Below are 10,994 nucleotides of genomic sequence, written 5' to 3'. Positions count from 1 at the left end.
ATGCACAAGATATTGTGCGACCTGGTACACCTGGCAGCATAACCACCGTAAACCGGACCGCTACGTGGGCCACTGATGCAAGTCGCAGTCGCAGCGAATCCAGGGAAGCTTTCGGTAGAGACAGAAGCGATTCCCGGGACTCTGAAAGCACTCGCGTTGGTGGCAATGAGACCGAATATCCACGGGGTTATCATCAGACGCCTTCGGCGCTGAGGGACCAGAGCGTGGAAGCCCGTGGTCGATGGGAGGGCGCAGATAACCGGAGTCGAGAGAACCTTGTCGCGAGCGCGGCACGAATGGGAAGGAGTCCGCCACCGCAGCTCGGGACGCCATATGCGCCGACACTCGGAGGCTACGGACCGATACACACACCCACTAGCACGCCGGGAGAGGGAGACGTTGGTGGTGCTGGAGGAGAGAATACGAGTTATGATTACTTTAGGCGCGGGCGGAACTTGTAGTGCACGGTTCCTGCTCAGAGACGCAAGGGGGGACTTTGTGAAGGTTGGGGCGAGTTCGCCAGGCGTACGGTGTTGTGTCGACAGTCGCATGATGGGCGACTCCATGCCTGTACAACGACTACTGTACTCCAGACATAGAGCAGAGAAGCAGACTTTTCCATCTTCAAGCGCCACGCTAATGCAATAACCTTACAACTTTCAGAAGATCGCCCGTAACGCCCATGGCAGTCACTTCGCCGCCGGCGCCGGCACCCTGTATGATCAATGCGTTCGAGCCGTACCGCTTGGTATGGAAGCTGATAATGTTGTCACTGCCCTTTAGCGCTGCGATCGGGTGACTGGCATCAAACTTCTCTAAGCCGACCCTTACGGCTTGGGATGGGGCATCTATGCTACCGACAAATCGTACGACTTTGCCTTCTTTCGCAGCTGACAACTTGAGTTCCTCCATCTGATCGTCAAATTGAGGTAGCTTCTCCAGGAACTCGTCGCCGGAACTGACGGATTCTAGCTCCTTCGGTATAAGTGACTCAACCGGGAAAGAAGTGGGCGACTGCACTTTCAAGCCAGCTATTCGCGCAAGAATCGTGAGTTTCCGCGCGACATCAAGACCGTTGAGGTCGTCTCGCGGGTCAGGCTCGGTATAGCCCAGCTCCTTCGCCTTCTTAACTTCGGCGCTAAACTTGCCACCGCCGCCACCAACAGGCATGAAGGAGTTGAAGAGGAAGCTCATCGTTCCGGAAAAGACGCCTTCGATCTTGGTCACTTCGTCGCCGGTCTCGATGAGCTCCTTTAGCGTGCTGATCACTGGAAGTCCGGCGCCTACTGTCGACTCGTGGAAGACGTAGCCGCACTTTGGTCCGCCGGTGCCATTGGCGGCGGAGGCGAAGATCTGAGACCAGAGGTCGTAGGTGTCGGAGAAGGCTTTCTTGTTGGGTGTCACTATTGAGATGCCCTTACTCAAGATCTTGGGGTACGATGCAGCGATCTCCTGGTCTGAGGTATTGTCGACTAGTATGACCTTGTTTGGTGCTTTGGCGAGGGTGTCTACCGTCTCCCCGAATGGCGGTGCTGCATTGCCGGAATTGTCGAGATTCTGCAGAGCTTGTGATATGTCGAGAGGCGCAAAGTTATCAAAGTACTGCTTCTTGCTTCGCCGAACCAGCACGAGTTCTAGGAGCACGTTTTGCCGTTGCATGCGGGCCCTGAGGTGCTCGAGTTGTCCGAGGAAGGCTTTGCCCACGCCACCCACGCCGACGACGGCTACAAAGATCTTGTTGGAGCCAGACATGGTTGTCACTACGTCTTACCTCACTTCTATGGTCAGTGTTTCCTACTCCACCCTGTTCAAATGTTGCGCACGCGATGAGGGGCAGATTTTTGTTAAGCTTCAACTGCAAGCTGCGGGGTGATTGACCGGCTGCAGGTACCGACGCCATCACGCATTAGCGGCGATCTTGTTGATGGGCCGAGCTCAAGCGATCAAATTCCATTAGCGTGAACGGTAGCGGTCGTGCGATATGGAATCAATATTCGATTGGGACAACAAAAGTCCAACACCTGGTAGTGTTTCGTACCCGACATGCCAGCAAAGGAGACGTCTTTGTATGGTATCGAGAAGCAGCGCAAGCTCGCAGGCGGAAAAGAGATATCTTCCTCCACTAGCCTCTCCTTTACCTCTCAGCTCAGCTCCCTGATCAACTCGGGAGGCTCGGGCGCGAAGTCAGCGACTGGGCGATCCAAGTCGAGAAAGGAAGACATCTTCGCCACTCACAACAGGAACACTGCGAAGCGCGCCAAGCGCGACCTCGAGGACTCATCTGCCGTTGAACAGAAGCACACCCCCAATGGCGAAGTGCTTGACAGTCGGCTATGGGAGCGCAGCAAGAAGAAGATGGAGGAGAAGGCAAGGTTGTATGCTGCGATGAAGCGAGGCGACGTGGAAGATGCGGATGAGCGCTATGCGGTCGACTTTGACCGAAAGTGGGCGGAGACGGAAGAAACGGGCGACGAGGAGCTTGAGGATGGTGAGGACGATGCGGAGGAAGGACCACAGGACATAGTAGAGTATCTGGATGAATTTGGCCGAACACGACAGGGTACAGCGGCAGAAGCTGCGCGGGCTGAGCGCGCAAAGCGTGATACAGAGCAGGCGAAGAATGATGGCTTCACCGCTCGACCGTCTGCGCCTACCAATGTCATTTACGGTGACACGATCCAGCATCAGGCTTTCGACCCAGATGCGCCCATTGCTGCCCAGATGGAAGAGTTGGCGCGGAAACGGGACAAATCGCTCACACCGCCGTCCGAGGAGCATTTCGACTCGAATCGAGAAGTCCGAACGAAAGGCACTGGCTTCTTCCAGTTCAGCGCTGATGCTGAGGAACGCAAGCGGCAGATGGAGAATCTGGAGCGTGAAAGGGCTCAGACGGAAAAGGTGCGACAGGAGAGGGAGGCGAAGCTGGCGGAGCGCAAGAGACAGCTTGAAGCACGGAGAGCAGCGATCAATCAGCGACGAGGCAAGAGGAAGGCGGATGACTTTCTTGAGCAGCTTGGTGAGGAACTCGGGATGCGGCAGAGCCGAGAAGATGCGAGTACCGAAATGACTGAACGGATTGAGGCTGCCGTGCAAGCTGAAGCGGACGAGACGTGAGGTGGCATGCGGGAAGGGCCTTTTCAATGACAATGTGGGCTTCATCTCCTGAACGAACCATTCATACATCGTTCACATCGCTCATAATGGATAGTGAACGACAGCACGGACAGTATGCGGGTCGACAGATAAGGTTGGCTTATCGAAAGCACCCCGCCACAGGCCGAGAGCCGACGATGGCACCAGGAAGCTCAGCTGGCCCAGGCTTGTGTTGCTCGCTGCCTTCACGCCCGTCGCCTGCACCACCAACGCTACCATTCCACCGTCACATCGCTTTCGCGACCATCGAGGATTGCACGTCGTTCTGATCTAGCGCTAGACGCAATCCCACCACCTACACCGCCGCCCACAATGTTCGGCTTCATCGCCGACATCCTCACGTGCGCATCTTCACCATGTCAACATGCAACGGGAACGGGTCGCTAACGACATATAGCTCCATCACGTCCATCCTCTTTCCCATCTTTGCCTCCTACAAAGCCCTGCGCACCTCCGACCCCGCCAACCTCGCCCCATGGCTCATGTACTGGACCACCCTTTCCCTCTTTCTCCTCGTCGAATCACAGCTGTACTTTATCCTCTACTGGATTCCCTTCTACTCCTGGATCCGTCTCGGCCTTCATCTATACCTCGTCTTGCCAGGCATGAAGGGTTCCCAGTTCATCTACCAGACCTACATTCACCCGTTCCTGGAGGAGCACGAGAGGCAGATCGATCGCATGATCAGTGAAGGCCACGAGAAGGCGAGGGCGGCTGGCATGGATGTCGTGAAGAAGGGTGTGGAGTACATCAGAGTGAACATGCTAGGCCAGGAACCGAGGAGGCCTAGTCCGCCGCCAAGCAGGAACGTCAGCTATGCGACACACCTCATCAACCGCTTCAGCATGCCGAGTGCGAGGGAAGGACTTGCGGCGGCAGGGACCAGCGATCTATTCAGTCTGCTCGGCAAGGCCTTGCAGCAGACGACTTATCCAGACGCGCACTCGCGGGAAGACCAAGCGCGAGACCTGGCCAACTCCGGCACTCTCATTCCACCAGATCTTGCTGGTGCTGAGCGCGACGATTTCGTCAACACGCAGCGGGAGCGCCTACGTACGCTTCTGCAGGCCTTCGACGCTGAGGCTTTTTCGTCTGCGGGTGCGGCGACTTCAAGCGCGCAGCCACGCTCAGGCCTGCCTCGGCAGCCATCGTCTCGGAAGTCGTACCTTGCGCCGCAAGAGCCGACGGGAGGCTACATGCACAAGTCACGCTCAGAGTCGGAGTTTGAGGACCTTGGATATGAAACCATGCCTGATCCGGAGCAGTTCAGAGTCTACGACGATCAGGACCCGAAGGCGAGGACGGTGGGCAGGCCATCGAAGGACAGTCCGGCGTGGAGTAACTGGATCTGGGTACGTCGCTTAGATCGTCGTCTTTTCTCGAATTGGTGCTGACGTTGGTAGGGCAACTACGGCGAGAAAGATAGCGCGATCAACACGAAGAAAGATTTGTAGGACCGGAATTGTTCAGTGCATTCTCAATCCTGTATGACATACGGCTGGTTACGTGGGTGGCGCTTGAGAGTGGCGGCGCTGAAGCGCCGGCGCATAAGGGCACAGTAAGCTGGGGCTGGGCATGTAAGGTGGCAGCTATCAATATAACGTATCCACGTAGGCTCTTCGTCTGTACCTGAGCTCGCTGTTCAACCCTACCCTTGTCAATCGTATGTGGTCCGTGCGGTGGCACCACCGTACTGTACCTCCACTCAGGCATTTGAGATTACTGCGAACACAACTTTTCACGGGAGTGAGACACAATGACACTCACATCGTATGCATGAACGACCTGGTATGAGACACTCCTTCGTGAACGAAAGTGCTGTCGGAGATGACCATGCCATGTCTACTTGAACTCATCGTTTCCGTCTGGGGACTGTATCTAGAGATTGAACATTACTGATTGCACACTCTTCACTCACGCAATGTGCATATCTCTCCTTTCGACAGCACATCCGCAATACCCATTCATTCTCCTGAACAACCGTGACGAATTCCTTGACCGCTCAACTGCGGCCCTGCACAGATGGGAGCCGCCCGATAACAAGGTCTTCGGAGGCAGGGACCTTCAACGCAAGGAACAAGGCACCTGGCTCGCTATCACCACACAAGGACGCATTGCGAACCTGACGAACTTCCGAGAGGAAGGCATCGAGGTCTCGAAAGGCAAGAGTCGCGGCCTCCTACCACTCGGTTACGTCACCGCCGTACCGGAAGTGGCCGAGAGCGACGAAGCCTTCATCAAGCAATCACTCGACCTCGGAGTCGACGACATGGGCGGCTTCAGCCTTGTTTTTGGCCAGCTACGTGCGCCAAGGGAGGATGGAAGTCGGCCTGGCCTCTCGATCTTATCGAACCGCACCGCCTCCGTTGACGGCGTGACGAGAATCTGCACGAAGGCAGGCGAGACGCACGGGCTCAGCAACAGTCATTTCGGCGACCGTAGCTGGCCCAAAGTGGTCCAGGGCGAACAGTTTCTGAAGGAAGCTATCCAAGCCAACATTGACCGTGGTGAGGACCAGCAGAAGTTCATCGATGATCTATTCCACATTCTGTCTGTCGATACGTTCCCGCAGGTGCAGCCGGGCGAGCCGTTCGCACTCTATGCCAGGCAGATGCGAAATACGATCTTTGTGCCGCCGGTGCGTGGCAAGTTTGCTGACAATCAGCCGGCGGATCGACTGGCGGCTGCCCGTTTTGATGCGCTTGATCCTCCGAATAATGCTGTGGATCACGGGAGTTACGGGACTAGGCAGCAGAGCGTGGTGTTGGTCGATGGCGAGGGTGTGGTGACGTTCGATGAGAGGACGCTGTATAGAGAAGATGGCAAGCTCAACACGCCTGGAGATGTTGTACAGCGGGTTCGTTTCACTATTGAAGGGTGGAACGACTGATGTGCAACCCGAGGCTGTGAAGGTCGCCCTCTAATACGAGGACGCAGGAGATGGTGGGAACGCTTGCAGGTACTATAGTACAAACCAGCATTGCTGCCGGCATCATGATAAGAAACATGGCCGGTTCCCTCCCGCCATCCGTGGTATCATTCAGCCCATGCGCGAGGCATGAGCCATTAAGTCACAGGCACCCGCAGTGTACTCCAAGCGAAACATAGAGCTTGAGGCTGAAGCGCCAGCCACATCGTGAGAGGCGACGCAGCGTACTCCCAGCGGCTCGTGGAAGCGCGAAGAACGATTTGATGCAGTCGAAAGAGGAGCCTACTCCTCTTCCTCATCATCGTCGACACCCTGCTGCACGAAGTTAGCAGATAGACCACAGGGTCGTGCCCGTACTGGAGACTTACGCTGGTGTAAGCAGCCTTCTCCTCTTCGTACCGCTTCTTGTCAGCGGCAGCCTTGGCCTCGTACGGAGCCTTCTGCTTCTCATTCAAGGCCTTCCACTTCTCGCCAAGAATCTTGCCGACATCACCTGCGAATATCAGTACTTCTTCCAAGAATCACGCGATGCATCAGGAAGACTCACCGAATTTGACACCCGGGTTGTCCTCGCGGATTTTGTCGCGCTGGTCATTGGCGAAGAACATGTAAGCGGACAGGGCGCGCTTGGGCATGTTGGGGTCTGATGGAGAGTCAGCGACTTGACACTAAGCACGAAGATTGGGTGGCGTGGACTTACCCTTCTTCTTCTTGCCGCCCTCTGCCTTTCCGGCAGACTTGGCGCTCTTGCGCGTGGTGGCCTTCTCCTTAGGCATTGTGTCGGTTTGAATGTGTTGAACGAAGGTTTCTGGCGATGCGCAGTCGACGTTAGTCAATTCAGGCCAACAATGCGACCGAGATTGAGATGCGGGCAAGATTGCGCGACGTTGGTGTTGATGTTGCGCGCGTGTTGACAGCGTTGTTGTGATGCAACGCCTCTTCAGCTCGCAGCTGCCGGGCGCAATCACAACCGCTCTCGACCACGTGCAAGCTTGTGAACGGTCACGGTGAGATGGGGAATTACTTACAGAATTGGTATCTGCGTTCGTTGTTTGGTCTGATGAGTTGTGGGCGACTAGAGGTGGAACGGTCAGTCGATGAAGTGAGGTCGATGATGATAACGACACATGAAGTCGTCAGGTGCCATGACGCGACCGCAGAACCAGGCGAAACAAGCGGTAGTCGCGTCGCAAAGACGGGAAAAAGTGCAGGCGGTAAGTGTTGGAAGAGTGGTGTGTTCGCGCCAAAGGCCGTGAAGCTGTGAAGAAACTCCGGGGTCATACTAACCAACTTGTACGGCGATTTGGCTGAGCGGGCTCACTGTAGTGAAGCAAGCAAGAGGACTGTGGCAGCGCAGCGAGGGAAGCGCGGAGACCTAGAGGAAAAGGTCCCCCCGCCACACGCTTGTGACATAAAGACATGGTCGAACTAAGACTTCAGTCTTCACAATATATTGACGTCTCGATATCTTCCTCAACAGCAGATTTAACTATGTCATTTCAGTGCAATACTGTTCCCAGAGAGCGTAAGAGTCATCAACCAGGCTCTTGTGCCGTTGCGGTTGCGTACCAACATATGGACCAACGCGACATGGCGGCCATAAGTCTCACTCCGTTTCTGCCTTTTGTCCACAAGCCGTGCCAGCGTAAACACCGGCTCAATCTCCCGCACCTTTTCGCGCCTTCCTGCTCCCAAGCAACGTGCGCATCATTCGCAGCACGACTCGTCCACTAGCCTTCTCAGCTTCATCAGCTCCTGTTTAGCTGCCCATAAGGCCTTTGACTGCTTTCGTCATCACTGTCTGACAGCGGAAGAAGGCGCCCTCGTGGAGCACTACTTTACTACGAGTAAACGGCTTGCTAACCACCAGTCTTTCACGCCAGCTCGCTTTCTGCGTCCTCTTCTACCATCGGTGCTGTGCAAGACATCATGTGTTCTTCCCGCATGCCCTCGGAGTCATGTGCCTGCCCAGGCTCCTGCCATGTTGAGTTACAGGCCAATGGTCCCTATGTCTAAGCTCCCTGGACCAGTTCGAACCCTTCTTCGAGACTTGATGTCGTTGGTACGAATCTGCGCCATGTGTCCGTACGGAGTCGTGCAGCGGCCTAACCAGATTTGCTGCTAATAACATCCAAACCATGCAGTGATCTGACTGCGGAAACTTCTTCCATCGTGGCGTCCCATTATGCAGTAAGTGCAGCCGTCAAGCCGTGGTAGGCCACTCATACTGGTGGGTCACTGAAATGCCCGTGATGGTGGCGACTGGGGAAGTATGCTCATGACCTTGTAACATGGGCGTCACAGCATGAAGTTTGTGCGGCTGCCTTGTCACGTTCGACAAGCGGCGGCGCTGTAGGCATGGCTTACCTGTAACAACACCAGCTGGTCCAATGCTGATGCTGCAATAGCAGCCAAGTGTGCGGATGCAGTCGTGGACATGGAGGCCTTTAGCCACGAAGCTCTGCATTGCCAGCAGATGCGAGTCCATGCAAATACACCGCCCACTGCTCCAGTTCGGCTTTAGTTCGCTCACGCCACTGCTCAAGCGTTTCTTTTGGATCGTAGTTGCCATGACCGCTGCACTGCCCGTTGCATGCTGCGCAGATAGACGGAAAGCGGGGATCATATGCTTCATTGGCCCACCCATTCGCCACCATCTGGCTTGGATCCGCATTGTACTCCTTGAGCCAGGCCTCGTCGACGGCGCGCGATATACTGGAGTCTTGGCTGGTGACCGGCGCTTGTTGGCCTAGTACGGCGGCATTGTGCGGTTGAAGGGTGCTCTTAAATACTGGCTTCTTCTTCGTGGTTCCAGGGACTGAGGCGGGAAGGCTGAGATTGATGGACTTCAAACCAGCCTCTTCGTTGGCTCTCCGTTCTGCATCGCGAGCCTTAGACGCCGCGTTCGGATCCTTGGTAAGTTGCTTCATCTCCTTAAGGCGCTAGCTGTGGCGTTAATAACAGTTATCCCTTGCGAGACAAGCCAATCTGCAGCGGACGTACCTTCCGATGTTGGTGGTCATAGGAGCCTTCGTGAGCTTCGAAGTCGTTCATTCGAGCGTAGCCCTTCTGACATAGTTCGCCTGGAAGTCCGGTGGTCAGACTAGATTCGTTAAACAGCATGACCTCAGAAGCGACCTACAGAAAAAGGACTTTCGAGCTTCTCGCGCGGACTCTGTGGCCGCCTGCGGCAATGTTTGCCCTCTCTGAACACATGGTTAGTTTGTGAGCCATCAAGTAGAGGGTTGGGCATCGCTTACTGGAGCCATAATGCAGATCACGTCGTGTGCTGTCACTTCTGATGCTGTAGACTGCCAGCGTATTCCTCTGCACGAGTCGATTCAGTCGCGAGTCAAAGGTGACAAGAGTGGGCATGCGTCTACTGATCTCCGCAAATGGATGTTCATGTATGTGCTTGGGTTGAGTGGTGAATGCGCAGCCAATGGAAAGCGAGCGGATTTCACTCCGACCGCTACGACTGTAGATCGCTCCACTCGCTCGAGGCAGATAACAGAGGTTCTCAGTGTAGGAGACTGGGCGCACTGCTCGAGTAGCCGACGTTAAAAGTTAACGGGCAGTACGTCGCAGCGGCAAAAAGAGCACAGATCGAGCACTAGCAACACTACCAGCCTGAACGTGACCATGGCGAGCTACGATAGAGACTCAGGTCTACTCGAGCTAGAGCCATCACCGGTAGAAGACACGCCTCAGGAGATCAAGGATGGATACTTCGGCAGTACAGATGACACCGAGAACCCTGCACAACCGAAGCGATCCGCCACGCTTGGGCTATCACAACACTCTCCTGTCTGGTACCTATCACGGATACAGAAGTATTCAAGCTATGTCTTTACCGCCTTCGGCCTCGCGCACATCACGAACACCTCTATAATACCACTCGTCACACGCAGCGTGCCGGAGAGCGAACGTTATCTGCTTCTGACACGGCCATACTACCAAGGACTGCCGGCCGAGCCATTACTAGTGATCATCCCACTTTGGGCGCATGTGATATCCGGCGTAGCACTGAGGATTGTGCGAAGAAATATAAATGCGCAGCGGTACGGCGGAAAGACAAGCTTTCTCAGCTCGCAGTTCTGGCCAAAAGTATCAGGCATCAGTCAACTGGGTTACCCTTTCGTCTGGCTCCTGGTGGGTCATATCTTCATCAATCGCGCCATACCCAACCAATTTCCTGGTGGTCAGTCGAACGTCAATCTCAGCTATGTCAGCCATGCGTTCGCGAAACATCCAGTAGTCAGTTATGCTGGCTTCACCGCGCTTATTTCCATTGGAGTATCGCACATTACCTGGGGTTGGGCGAAGTGGCTGGGCTGGACGCCGGATCAAGTCACCGCGCAGGGTGGGGAGAGGCAGATGTACAAGAAACGAAGGTGGTATATCATCAACGGCATAACCGCTACAGTGACTGGTTTGTGGATGGCTGGAGGTTTTGGTGTAGTCGGAAAGGGAGGTCTAGCCCCTGGCTACATCGGCAGACTCTACGATCAGATGTACCAGCGCATACCGCTTGTGGGACAGTGGATGTGACGGAGTGATGTCGGATTCAGACTTGCATAGGCTGTAGTGTCATGTTTCGATAGTGTAAGAAATACCCATACCGACTCTGAGGTGGACCGTGCGCATGCAAGAGTCGGCCGGCGCCATCGCATTCTCCCACACATTTGGCTGCCACCAGCCAAATTGGATTTGCTCAACATACATGTCGACCGCCTTCCGCAAGCGGCTGTTGGTCGATATCACCAGACAATGTCCTGTATAGTCCTGTCCAGTCTTCCATCGCCACTTCCGCTCGGCCCTTTGCGGCGCCCATTGTCCTGTCAAGCATTTCATAGTCGCAGTACTGCTTGTGGACGACACCATGTTTCATGCGGCTGCCGCACATCCACGA

General features: G+C 55.3%; 6 protein-coding genes across 6 annotated transcripts; 4 read left to right on the top strand and 2 right to left on the bottom strand.

Moving 5' to 3' along the window:
* Positions 1-484: 484 nt before the first annotated feature.
* On the bottom strand, positions 485-1,932 carry BAUCODRAFT_264962 (uncharacterized protein). Its single transcript, XM_007681973.1, has one exon. The coding sequence runs from the start codon at positions 1,750-1,752 to the stop codon at positions 637-639; it is 1,116 nt and encodes a 371-aa protein (XP_007680163.1). The 5' UTR covers positions 1,753-1,932; the 3' UTR covers positions 485-636.
* A 111-nt stretch (positions 1,933-2,043) lies between these two features.
* Positions 2,044-3,114, top strand: BAUCODRAFT_125827 (uncharacterized protein; the record flags this gene model as incomplete). Its single annotated transcript, XM_007681972.1, has 1 exon — positions 2,044-3,114. One exon carries the CDS (start codon positions 2,044-2,046, stop codon positions 3,112-3,114), a length of 1,071 nt encoding a protein of 356 aa, XP_007680162.1.
* On the top strand, positions 3,073-4,802 carry BAUCODRAFT_37783 (uncharacterized protein). Its single transcript, XM_007681636.1, has 3 exons — positions 3,073-3,494; positions 3,551-4,505; positions 4,557-4,802. The coding sequence occupies exons 1-3, from the start codon at positions 3,466-3,468 to the stop codon at positions 4,605-4,607; spliced, it is 1,035 nt and encodes a 344-aa protein (XP_007679826.1). The 5' UTR covers positions 3,073-3,465; the 3' UTR covers positions 4,608-4,802.
* Positions 4,800-6,480, top strand: BAUCODRAFT_37782 (uncharacterized protein). The gene is made up of 2 exons (XM_007681635.1): positions 4,800-6,397; positions 6,451-6,480. The coding sequence occupies exon 1, from the start codon at positions 5,075-5,077 to the stop codon at positions 6,041-6,043; it is 969 nt and encodes a 322-aa protein (XP_007679825.1). The 5' UTR covers positions 4,800-5,074; the 3' UTR covers positions 6,044-6,397; positions 6,451-6,480.
* A 2,049-nt stretch (positions 6,481-8,529) lies between these two features.
* Positions 8,530-9,351, bottom strand: BAUCODRAFT_27192 (uncharacterized protein; the record flags this gene model as incomplete). Its single annotated transcript, XM_007681564.1, has 4 exons — positions 8,530-9,024; positions 9,086-9,165; positions 9,225-9,288; positions 9,343-9,351. The coding sequence occupies 4 exons, from the start codon at positions 9,349-9,351 to the stop codon at positions 8,530-8,532; spliced, it is 648 nt and encodes a 215-aa protein (XP_007679754.1).
* A 212-nt stretch (positions 9,352-9,563) lies between these two features.
* BAUCODRAFT_264308 (uncharacterized protein) lies at positions 9,564-10,802 on the top strand. Its single transcript, XM_007681971.1, has one exon. The coding sequence runs from the start codon at positions 9,725-9,727 to the stop codon at positions 10,631-10,633; it is 909 nt and encodes a 302-aa protein (XP_007680161.1). The 5' UTR covers positions 9,564-9,724; the 3' UTR covers positions 10,634-10,802.
* Positions 10,803-10,994: the final 192 nt, after the last annotated feature.

The sequence above is a fragment of the Baudoinia panamericana genome (assembly GCF_000338955.1).
Source record: "Baudoinia panamericana UAMH 10762 unplaced genomic scaffold BAUCOscaffold_12, whole genome shotgun sequence".
NCBI classification, from domain to species: Eukaryota; Fungi; Ascomycota; class Dothideomycetes; order Mycosphaerellales; family Teratosphaeriaceae; genus Baudoinia; species Baudoinia panamericana.
This window is presented reverse-complemented; position numbering and strand designations above follow the sequence as displayed.

Excerpts from the sequence above, each read along its gene's own strand:
- BAUCODRAFT_264962 (XM_007681973.1), bottom strand. The coding sequence starts at position 1,752 with ATGTCTGGCTCCAACAAGATCTTTGTAGCCGTCGTCGGCGTGGGTGGC.
- BAUCODRAFT_264308 (XM_007681971.1), top strand. The coding sequence starts at position 9,725 with ATGGCGAGCTACGATAGAGACTCAGGTCTACTCGAGCTAGAGCCATCA.
- BAUCODRAFT_37782 (XM_007681635.1), top strand. The coding sequence starts at position 5,075 with ATGTGCATATCTCTCCTTTCGACAGCACATCCGCAATACCCATTCATT.
- BAUCODRAFT_37783 (XM_007681636.1), top strand. The coding sequence starts at position 3,466 with ATGTTCGGCTTCATCGCCGACATCCTCAC. Across the intron at positions 3,495-3,550 it reads TTCATCGCCGACATCCTCAC|CTCCATCACGTCCATCCTCT; the intron begins GTGCGCATCTTC and ends AACGACATATAG. Across the intron at positions 4,506-4,556 it reads CGTGGAGTAACTGGATCTGG|GGCAACTACGGCGAGAAAGA; the intron begins GTACGTCGCTTA and ends TGACGTTGGTAG.